The 10,976-nt window shown below is 54.5% G+C and overlaps 1 protein-coding gene across 3 annotated transcripts; it reads right to left on the bottom strand.

Moving 5' to 3' along the window:
- Positions 1–1,970: 1,970 nt before the first annotated feature.
- DUSP15 (dual specificity phosphatase 15) lies at positions 1,971–10,891 on the bottom strand. 3 transcript variants are annotated; one of them, XM_061208886.1, is made up of 7 exons: positions 10,663–10,852; positions 9,927–9,960; positions 7,926–8,008; positions 5,819–5,868; positions 4,755–4,829; positions 3,430–3,601; positions 1,971–2,582 (listed from the first exon to the last, which is right to left on the bottom strand). In XM_061208886.1, exons 1-7 carry the CDS (start codon positions 10,681–10,683, stop codon positions 2,310–2,312), a joined length of 708 nt encoding a protein of 235 aa, XP_061064869.1. In that variant the 5' UTR covers positions 10,684–10,852; the 3' UTR covers positions 1,971–2,309. The 3 variants fall into 3 exon arrangements, with proteins under 3 accessions (XP_061064869.1, XP_061064871.1, XP_061064870.1); XM_061208887.1 differs by lacking the exon at positions 1,971–2,582 and adding an exon at positions 2,892–3,202 and having other exon boundaries at positions 10,663–10,891; XM_061208888.1 differs by lacking the exons at positions 4,755–4,829; positions 5,819–5,868; positions 9,927–9,960; positions 10,663–10,852 and having other exon boundaries at positions 7,926–8,003.
- Between the last annotated feature and the right edge of the window lie 85 nt (positions 10,892–10,976).

The following is a 10,976-nucleotide window of genomic DNA, read 5'->3' as shown; positions in this document are numbered from 1 at the left end:
AAAAATAAAATTAAAAATAAAAAATAAAAATAAAAAAATAAATACAAGAGTAATAATTACATCTAAGCAGGAGTCTTGATTGTGTCAGGCAATCTCTTCATTTTTTTCTGGGGGGGTAGGCAGAGTCATAGTAATGACAAGGATGGGGTCCGCAGCCAGACTGCCTGGATTAAAATCCCAGCCCCACCACTTGCTAGCTGACCAGCTACTTCACAGGGCTGCTTGGGGATTCAATGAGATGCAGGTAAAGTGTTTGGCACATTGCCTGGCCCATAGTGAGTGCTCAATAAATGAGTGGTATTATTGCTGTTATTGAGCCAGAGTGTGGCAAAAGCAGCAATGAAAGGGGGCGGGGAGCATCATGAAGGACCTGGAACATCAGATCAAGGGGTTTTGTTTGTCCTAGAGATGATAGGAATGGAGTTTTTTTGTTTTCTTTTTGGCTGAGTCGAGTCTTCGTTGCCGCACATGGGCTTTCTCTAGTTGCTGCGAGCGGGGGCTACTCTTCGTTGTGGTGTGCGGGCTTCTCACTGAGGTGGATTCTCTTGTTGCAGAGCACGGGCTCTAGGCGCGGGGGCTTCAGTAGTTTTGGCGTGCGGCTTAGTTGCTCCGCGGCATGTGGGATCTTCCCAGACCAGGGATCAAACCCGTGTCCACTGGCAGGCGGATTCTTAACCACTGTGCCACCAGGGAAGCCCCCCATTTAAAAAAAATTTTTATTTATTTATTTATTTATTTGGTTTCACTGGGTCTTAGTTGCGGCAGGCGGGCTCCTTAGTTGAGGCATTTGAACTCTTAGTTGCGGCATGCATGTGGGATCTAGTTCCCCCACCAGGGATGGAACCTGGGCCCCTTGCATTGGGAGCGCAGAATCTTAACTACTGCGCCACCAGGAAAGTCCCCCGGACATATTTTTTCTTTTGTTTATCTGTTTATCTAGTGTCTTTCCCACTAGAATGTCAGCAACACCAGGCCACAGGTTTGCTCACTGCTGTGTCTTCAGTGCCCAGTACAATGCCTGGCATACAGTAGGTACTCAATGAACTCATGTTGCATGAATGCAGAGGAGGAGGTTGGGTAGCAGGTGAAGGTTATTTCATCCATCCTCCCACCCCCAATACTGGAATCTGGGCCTCCCCCACAGCCCTGGACACAGTGCTTGGTGCATAATAAGAACCCCCATACAGGTGTTTATTAGATTATAGAGATTTCAGATCTCTCTTAACTCTAAGTTAATTTTAGTTTAGGAAAAATCAGCTCGGGTGACCCCTGTTCATCCTCAGAGTCAGTTTGCTGCTTTATTGGGCTGCCCTGAGGCCCTCCCTCCACAGTAGCTCCCCTGGCCTTTAAACTCTACGTGGGGAGGGCCATTCCCACTAGCTGGGGGTGGATCCTCCTTGCCAATAACCTTCAAGACCAGAAGGAGCTGCTTCTTAACAACCATCATGGGACACAGACTGTCTAGGTTCAAACCCAGCCTCCCCTCTAGCTGTGTGTCCTTGGGCAAGCTGCCTGACAACTCTGAGCCTCAGTTTCCTCCCCGAGGAGTAAGTGAACTCATTCAAGTAAAAAGTCAGTCATGAGGCAGGTACTACTACTATACTTTTACTAGCTAAGATTTGTGGATAGGGAAAGGAAGGGAGCTGGGGAGGAGGTGGGGGGGGGGGCGGTGCTCAGGGAAGACAGGAGCTCAGCCAGGGGGAAAGGGGTTCAGAGAGAAGGAGGAGCTGGTGGCCTTTTCAGGAGACCAGGGCTCCAGGGAGAGATAGGGGTGAGGGTCAGGCAAGTGGAACTCAGCCCTGCAGACTGCAGTTCACGGAGGGTGGCAGGCTCCTCAGGCCCTAGGGGATGCAAACCCCCTCCCATTCTTTCTTCCAGCAGGCTCCAGCCCCTGGCAGAGTCCTGCAGCCCTGCCTTTGCTCAATGACAGAATGACTGGGAGGCGATCAGACAGGCAGCTTCTGTGTCTCTTTAATATCCTCCAGGCCCATCCAACCACCCCACCCACCCACTCCCACTCCCACCGCCTTTAATGGGAGGGGGGGCCGGGGGCACCCTCCCCCAGCCCAAGGACTAAGGCACCAGGTAGCTGCAGCAGGCCGGCCCAGACACAGAGCCACACACACAGATGGAGGACACGCTGACTGCGGACACAGACAAGCAAGGCGGGAAGAGGGGCAGGGGCGGGGATCAGGCCGCCGCGGGGCTCCCACAGGCTCTGGGCCCGTCCTGAAGGCCGTGGGAGGCGCAGACAATCCCCGAAGGGGACCGGTCGAGAGGCCGAGGGGCGCCACGACGAGGCAGGATCCTCACTTGCTGCCTTTGCGGGACAAACACCGCGGGAGGCAAGAGAAAGTCTGCTTGACGCGCGCCAGCAGCGGCAGCGGCCGGTGGGCTTCCCGGGGCGACCGCGGCACCAGGCGCTGCAAGGTCCCCTCGGAGGCCGAGGAGTTGGGCGCGGGGGAAGAGGCCGCGCTCGCAGGACCCTGCCGGCAGCGCTTGCACAGCGGCAGCAGCGCGCGCACCTCCTCCTCGTCGCGGAAAGGGCTCTCCCCGAAGCGCTCCTCCAGCTGCCGGCGAAGCTGGGGTGGGGTGGAGTCGCGGTCGGTGCTGGGCCGCCGGCTCGGTCCCCTCCCCAATCCTCAGAGCTTCCGCTCTTCTTCGAGCTTCCCACACCTCGCTAAGCCCCTCCCCGTCCTGACCATGCTCTTAGCTTCCCTTCTGGGTCTCCATCCCAACTGAGCCCCCCTCCCTCTGAATCCCTCCCCTCTCCCTGAATCCCTCCCCTCTCCCTGGATCCCCTTTGACACTCCATCTTCCAGACCTACTAAAGTGACCCCCCCACCTGCACAGTGGGGACCACATTAACCCCTCCCCACACTGCCCAACAACTCTACTCATGCAGGCCCTCTTCCTTGCCTGCCTCTTTCCTAATGCAGCCTTGCAGACAAGTCTCTGGGCATCAGCCTGCCTTCCTGCACTGACTGCTTCTCTCTCTCATCTCTTGTTTGCAGGTGGGGGAGGGCGCGGCTCAGACCCCGACATCTCCATGTGCCATCTGCCCACTGGGCATAAGAGAAGTAACTGCTTTGGCCTCGTCAAGGACCCAGGGGTGGAATAAGGACTGGACATTCCTCCCCAGAGGAGCCAAATGTTCAAATGCCTTCAGGTTCCAGGTAGGCAGAGCAGGCAATGCTGGAACCTAGCCAAATTGAAGGGTCCATAATCAGGCCCACGGGTATTCAAATCCTAAGTTAAAAAGGAAAAGAAAACACCTGGCCGTCCAACCTAGGGGCTAGGTTAGCACAAGAGCCACGAGTTCAAGACCCCAGAAGAATCTTCTGCCAGGTCGGAAGCACAGGCTAAATTCTTTCCAATCAGTACTCAGCTCAAGTAAGAAGAGTTTCCCACCCCTGCCCCTGCCCCTACCTTCCGGGAACTGCCCCAGCCAAACTCTTCAAGCTGCTGCCTAAAGCCTGGGTTGGGGTTGGCGATGGGCCGCGTGGCCTTGATGGCTTCAAGCACGTCCCGCCAGCTCAGTCCTGTCACAGTCATCACATATGCCGTCACGATGGTGGTGCTTCGGGAGATGCCTGCAAAGCTGGGACATCCCACCCCAAGGCTTCAGATAAGGCCCAATCTCCTCTGTGTCCTCCAGGCACCCCATCCCCACTTCAGCTCTCCCACCCTTGCCTCCTGAGCTCCAACCACAAGGAACCTGCCAGGACCTGTCTTCCCACATCCAGGCCTTTGTCTATGCTGTTCCCTCTGCCTGGCATTCACCCACATCAAAGGCCTGAGTGAAACATCACTTCACTCAATCATTCAGTACACGTTTCCTGATCATCTGTGATTTTTCAGGTACTGGGGATATAGTGGCGAATAAAACAGACATGGTCTTTGCCATCCTGGGGCTTATAATATGGTTGGGGGAGACAGACACTCACAAGGGAAACAATTTCAGGTGGTGATAACTGCTTTGAAGATGAGTCCAGTGGGTAGGAGATTGTATAAGAAGAGGTATTAATCGAGTGGAAGGGATGCGGAGGATTAGGGAAGGGGTTCGCAAGGAAGTGACATCAAGCTGAATCCTGAAAGACGGGTAAGGATTGTCAAGAATGTTCTGGGCAGTGTACAAAGACCATGTGGGTGGGATCCTGTTGGACTTGAAGAATGGGGAGATGGCCAGTGCAGCTGGAGCAAGGAAAGGAGGGAGAGAGGGGGAGAGACAGGCTGGAGGAGCTGTCCCTATGGCTGGGGCTCAGGCAGAGCTACCCTGAGCCAGGCGTAGTGAGAAGTTATGGAATGAATGAAATCAACAGGGCCAGGGTCCCCTGGGAAAACTCAGGGGCCCCATCTCCCAGCCTGGGGCTCCTCACTGCCCTGTACTACTGCCTCAAAGGCTAGAGGGGAGGAGAAGGAGCCGGAACTACTGGAGGATGCTGGGCGACCTGCCTGACCTCACCTATTCCTCCCAATAGCTCGCCAGGTCAACATTCTTTTTTTCCATTTTACGGATGAGAAAATTGAGTCTCAGGGAGAAATAGTTATCTGGCCACGGCCATACAGCTAGTAAGAGACAGAGCCTTGATCTGAGTCCTCCATCAGCCTGTCAGAGGAATGGTGGACTGTCAGGCATTGTGACAGGCTGGAGAAGATCCATCACAGGCTCTGCATTCCCCACAGGATGAGGGCATGTTCAGGACGGAGGACGGCCACTCACTTCCCCTCCCCCCACTCCCCTCTTAACTCACCAGTGCACAAGGCAGTTTCCCCCATTGAGGCGGCAACAGTGGATGAAGTTGATACATTCTTTGAAGTGCTTTTTGCTAGAGAAGAAAGCAATAAGGTACAGAGCACTGGGGGGGTGGGGGGGACAGGTCTCCTGGGAGTTGTCCCCCTCCCCATTTCTGGGATGGCAAGAGACAAAGAGCCCTGGATCCTCAGGTCAGCCAGCACGTGCAGTGACTAGGGGCCGATACTGTAGTACAGGTGGAGGTGTGTGTGAAGCAATAATGGTGGCGTTTCAGGAGGTGAGAGAGGCCAATGATGGCAAATCCCACCACAGAGGCAGGAGCACCTCTCCAATGGGTCCTGTGGATCCTATTTTCATGGAGGGTTTATCTTCACCTTTCAAGGAAATGGGTGCGAGGAGTCCCACCCCTCTGGGGTCTGCAAACAGAGCACCTGGGGACAATAATGGTCAACAACAGGGTTGGGAGCAAGAGTCCCAAGGGGCAGGAGTATCTGTCTGGGTCCCTCCCAGGCTGGGGTGTACTACTGCTAATAACATAAACAAAAATCCTGCTTTCTGAGCCCTCATTACACGCCAGGCCCTGTCCTAGATCCTCAACCTGTGCTATCTGATCTTTGACAGCCTCCTTGGTGCTGATGGCCCCAACCCCTCACACACCCATTTTCTCTCTCAGAGAGGGGAAGTGATTTGTCCAAGGTCAAACAGCAAGTAAATGGCAGAGCCTGGCCTGAACCCAGATGCCTTAACTCCAAGGCCAGGAACAGGCTGAGCCTGACCCTTTCAAATCCACTGGGGCGTCTGAGCCTGAGGGACAGGGTGTTTTCTCCATTTCATAGCCAAAGAGACTGAGCTCTGGGAGGTTAAGGCTTGCCCAGGGGCATAGGCAAGGGTGTGGCTGAGACAGAGTCCAGGTGGTCTGGGAGAACACCTGTGCTGGGGTCTCCAGGACAGCTTTGTGGCCTGAGTCCTCTCTGTCCTCCCTCAGACCATCTCCCACCCTCCCTCCTCCCACCACATGAAGCAGCTGTCTGTCCATCTGTCAGCCCGTCCAGAGGAACTTACATGGGTACCTCAGGGGCGTCGGCCACTGAGATGCGAAGGTAGGTTATGTCCTGCAAGTACAAAACACACATGGGCAGCCTGCACCCCAACCCCAGCCTGGGCCTCCCAAGCACCTCGAGACCCTAGGCCAGTTCCTGCCCCTCTCTGGGCCACTGTTATCGTCTCTGTCCAAAGAGGGTAGACACCTTCTCTGAGGGCCTCCCAGGTCTGACCATCTGTGGTTCCAGAACCTTCTGAGAAGATGGTATCCTAACCCCATAGCTGACTTGGGCACAAAGACTTGCCAAAAAGGGTTCAGGGACCTTTTATTTAATAGCTGGGAAAGGGCCACTTAACTTGACTCCCCTCCATAAAAGGATTACAAAATTACACAGTAAGAAGGGCAAAGCAGATTTTATTCTCTTGAAAAGAAACAAGAACTATGAAGATTAGTTTTAGTTCATGAATTGTGGTTATAAAACTCTGTGCTAATTATTAAAATAATCAAGGAATGAATTGTCAGGAATTTCTCCAACAAACTTGCTACCACATCCTTCACTCCACGCCTAACCTTCACACAAGATCTTAAAGATGAGTCCTGCCCACATTCCAAGAATCACTTTTCTCAGGGACCTCTCTTAGTCCTTTGATATTCAAATGGCTCTTTTCAAGGGCCTGGCCCACCTCCAGCCAGTGACTAAGGGACCCCCCTGGCCAGGTCCTCATCTGTTAGTGGCTTTGTGTGAGATTCCAGCCCTTCTCTATAACTCACTCTCCCCAAGGTCACACGAGCCTGCATCTTTTGCAAGGTTCGCAATTTCGCTTTGCAACACATTTGGCCTTGGATTTGCAGGGCATTATCAAACCCTGACTGGTAAATTCACTGATGGATGGGGAGGGAGAAGAGGGCAGGGCTGCCGGAGCAGGGACTCATTTTGCCAGTAGTCATTTCATTAGTAAATATAGTCATGCCTAGACAACCTTCCCCAGGCACTCTAGTGACTACATACTCCAAATACTCCGAAACAAGCCTGCCCTATAAAGCAAAATCAGACTCCATTGACCCGGAAATTTCTTCTAGTGTCTCTGTGACACTGAGAACCACAGATTATTGGAGGTAGCTCTTAGAGACCATCAAATCTGACACAAGGGGAAACTAAGGTCCAGAGAGGGCGAGGACCCTGCCCAAGGTCACACAGCAAAGCTGTGACAGAACCCAGTCTGGATCTCAGATCTCCAGAGTCCCTTCCCACCCACAGTTCTCTCCCTTCGATGGGTGAGCCAGACTCTAACAGATAAAGAGGAAGGGGCTCTGTTTATCGGTTGAGAATATTATTAACTTTGTTATTATGTCAGCTATAATTTGTTGAGCGCCTATTTTGTGGCTCTCAACAACCCAGTGAGGTAGGTACTGTTATAAAATTCCCCTTTTACGGATCAGGCAACTGAGGTCTAGAGAAGTGAAGTCCTATGCCCAAGGTTACAGACAGAATGTGGTGAAGGTGTGAACTCAGAGCTCCTGACTCCAACACATGTGGTCTGGATTTCCTACTTCCCTACTCTAGGTCATAACACCCTCACCCCGTCTTTTCCAGGATTCGATAATACCAGCTCCAACCCTCCCAGTGGGGGCCGTGCTGTGCAGTGTGCAAAGCATCTTTACCATCTCACAGTCCCCTGGGGGCAGATAGGGCTGAGGGATCAGAGGCCCAGACAGGTGAAATCATAGCCCCAGGTCACAAGCGAGACACAGAGCCCAGAAACATCTATGTGGAGTCATCTATTCAGTTGGACAACAGGAAGGCCCTGTGGGAGACTTTTTAAGGTTTAGTGTGACGCCTCTGGAGTCAGATAGCCTGTGTTCAAATTCCAGCTCCTTAGCTTCCTGGATGTGTGACCTTAGGCAGGTTACTTTACCTCTCTGGTCCTCAGTTGCCAAAGAGGGAGCAAATAGGGATGCTAATGTAAAATAGGCCAGTTTTTAACCAAATGAGTTAGCACGGGTCAGGAAGGCCTATGTGCCAGTATAGGATCTGGCACATTGTAGGTACTTGATAAATGGGTGCTGTGGGGGTCTGAAACCCCCCTTCCCACCTATGTGCAGCTCTGGGATGGGGGTAAGGCGTACCTGCAGCAGAGGCTGGGGTGACTCGTGGATGGAGATGATGTGTGTGATCTTATTCCGGCCTAGCTGATCCGTGTCTTTGGCATCTGAAAGAAACAAGGATGTTTGAGCCAATCTGGCAGGTGTGACCTATATATTCCGATGGCCAAGTGAGGCGGGAGCTCACTGCCCCACTCTCCTCCTAAGCCCGCCCTCTCCACCTTGGCCCACCCTCTGCCGGCTCCCTGCTCCTTCACCACCTCTTGCTCCCAGCATGAAGGTCCTGCCACAACCCTAAGCTTCAGTCTCTCCACTGGGGCACCCACAGGTAAGAGCCCAGCACCTCCCCAGCCTTGCCCCTGCTGTTCTTTCCATTGCAAACACCCTTCTGTGGCATATCCTTCACCAGGCAATTCTACTTCTAGGAATCTTGACTACAGAAGGGTTAACTCACACAGAAAGCTGTGTGTAGAAGATGACTGTCAACACATCAGAAACAGTTAAAAATGGGAACTGGGCTTCCCTGGTGGTGCAGTGGTTAAGAATCTGCCTGCTAATGCAGGGGACATGGGTTCGAGCCCTGGTCCGGGAAGATCCCACATGCCATGGAGCAACTAAGCCCATGTGCCACAACTACTGAGGCTGCACTCTAGAGCCTGCGAGCCACAACTACTGAGCTCGCGTGCTACAACTACTGAAGCCCACGTGCCTAGAGCCCGTGCTCCACAACAAGAGAAGCCACGGCCATGAGAAGCCTGTGCACCGCAATGAAGAGTGGCTCCCGCTCGCTGCAACTAGAGAAAAGCCTGCGCACAGCAACGAAGACCCAATGCAGCCAAAAAAAAAAAAAAAAAAGGGAAAAACCCACAAGGGGACTGGATAAATAGTGGTATATTCATACTTGAATACTGTGCAGCCACTAACAAGATCTCTGTGTGCTGATGTGCAAGGAAGCCCACGATATATTATTAAATGGGAAACACAGGTTACAGAACAGCATGCAGAATAGGCCTCCATTTTTGTTTTAAATATTATATCTATATGTACAAAGATACATGAAAACAACCCAGGGATATACCTCCCACAGCTATCAGTAGCCATCTCTAGGGGCTGGATTTCCAGTGCATGCAGACCTTTTATAATCGAAGTAAATAACACTTGATCTCCACATGCCCACTTCCTCATTCACCACATTTACTGAGTGTTTACTATGTGCAGCCTTGGCTGGGCATGGCATTGTGGGGTCAAGTTCATGGCTCCTGCCCTCATGGGCCTACACACTTAAAGGGGATTCAGACCTAACTTACCAAATATTCAGGAGTCGGTGTGGTGTGAGCTGCTGAGGGAGCTCCCGGGGAGGAAGGAACGAGGGTTTAGGAAAGTGGGGCCCCTAAGCCCAGAGTGGGACAGGAGTGGTTGGGGAAAGCTCTGCCCCAGTGCAGATGCCCCTCCCTCCCTAAAGCTTTCTCTGACTCCACAGATGGAAGTGACTTTTCCTGCCTTGGGTCTCCCAAGCTCCGGACCAGCCTGTCTCTTAGCCCAGGCCTGGGACAGGCAGAGTGCTGTGGCCTTGGGACAGAGCGGGCAGTGCTCACCAGTGAAGTTTCTGACGTAGAGTCCAGTCTCTAGAGACCTCTCCTCTGAGGAGAAGGTTATGCCAGGAAGCGTTCCCAGCTTCCCAGCTAGAAGCAACACCTCCAAACAGACCTCAGCCCAGAACCTCAGGGTTGGCAAAATCCTTAGAGGCGGGGGTGGGCCTTGGGCTGTGGGAGAGGCTGAGGCTCAGAGCAGGTGCAGCCTTGCCCAGTGTCCAGTGTTCTGAGCCCTCTGTACTGGGGACACTCCTCCACCCACGTCCCCCTTAGTCTTCATGAGTTCTTTCCGCCTCCCAGCCTGGCATCGCTTCCCTGCCCCCGGCCCCATTCCTGAGCGTGTCCAGGGTGCGTGGGCCAGAGCATGAATGGTGGACACAGGCCTGGGACGGGGAGTGTGCCATGGCCTTGGGACAGAGTGGGCAGTGCTCACCAATGAAGTTTCCGAGGTAGAGTCCAGGAAGTACCTACAGGAGAGACAGGCCGGGGTCAGCCGGGTAGGGGTGCATGCAGCCCCTCTCAGTCCCAAGAAGGGCATCTGGTCCTCAGGACTCAGGGAGCAATCACCCCCGTCTTGTGGGCCTGGGTGCTCTATGAGTGAGGTCTGGGGAGGGCAGCACGGGGGCATCAAGGGAGGTCAGCTTGGGTAGGGGGAGAGGAAAGAGGAGGGAGGGGCACAAAGACCTAGGGAAAGAGGGTGGGAGGAGCACAGGGGAGGGGGGCAAAGGGAGAGGTGGACTTGCTAAGGTGGGTGGTGGGGAATCCTGAGAAGGAGGAGGTGGGAAGGCCGAGACAGAAGGGGGTCGTGCAGAGGCCTTGGGGTGGGGGATGGGGAAGGATAGAGAAACAGCGTTAGAGAGAGTCCAGGGAGACAGAGACACATGGAGACAGAGAAAGGGACTCAGGAAGAGATAGAGCCTGGGGGTGACAGAGAGCCACAGAAAGACACAGCAAGAAATACAGAGTCACAGAAACAGGCAGAGACAGAGACACAGAGAGGCAGAGTCAGAGAGAGATACCGCCCCAGAGAGACAGAGACGTACGATCTCAGAGTCCCAGGGAGACAGAGAAATAGACACACAGACCGCCAGAGCCGGAAGGTCAGAGGCGGGCGCCCTGGCAGGCGCTGGGGGCGGCCAGGTGCGGGCTGCGCCATCCCGGCCCCCTACCTTGGTCATGCCATTCCCCATGATCCCGGGGGCGGGGATCCGGGCGCACCCCCAGCTCGCCACCCGCTGAGCGCAAGGGTCACAGCTGCCCTGACGGCCCGGGCCCGGCGCCTGCAGCCTGGCGGGGATCGGGGGGCCTGGCGTCCGCAGCCTGGCGGGGATCGGGGGGCCTGGCGTCCGCAGCTCGGCCCAGCCCTGCCCAGCTGCCGCCGCCGCCGCTGCCGCCGCCGCCGCCCGCCGACCCCCGGCCAGGGAGGGAAATGCTGGAGCCGCCGCTGCCGCCGCCGCCGCCACCGCCGCTGCAGGCTCCTCCT

The sequence above is a fragment of the Eubalaena glacialis genome, chromosome 13, assembly GCF_028564815.1.
Source record: "Eubalaena glacialis isolate mEubGla1 chromosome 13, mEubGla1.1.hap2.+ XY, whole genome shotgun sequence".
NCBI classification, from domain to species: domain Eukaryota; kingdom Metazoa; phylum Chordata; class Mammalia; order Artiodactyla; family Balaenidae; genus Eubalaena; species Eubalaena glacialis.
Note: the sequence above shows the minus strand (reverse complement) of the source record. Positions and strands in the feature narration are given on the sequence as shown.

Bases quoted from the DNA above. Each gene is read 5' to 3' on its own strand.
- DUSP15 (XM_061208886.1), bottom strand. From the start codon at position 10,683: ATGGGGAATGGCATGACCAAG. The intron at 3,602-4,754 runs GTGAGTTAAGAG...GGGATGTCCCAG, and splicing joins GGAAACTGCCTTGTGCACTG to CTTTGCAGGCATCTCCCGAA. The intron at 2,583-3,429 runs GTAGGGGCAGGG...ACCCCACCCCAG, and splicing joins GCTGGGGCAGTTCCCGGAAG to CTTCGCCGGCAGCTGGAGGA.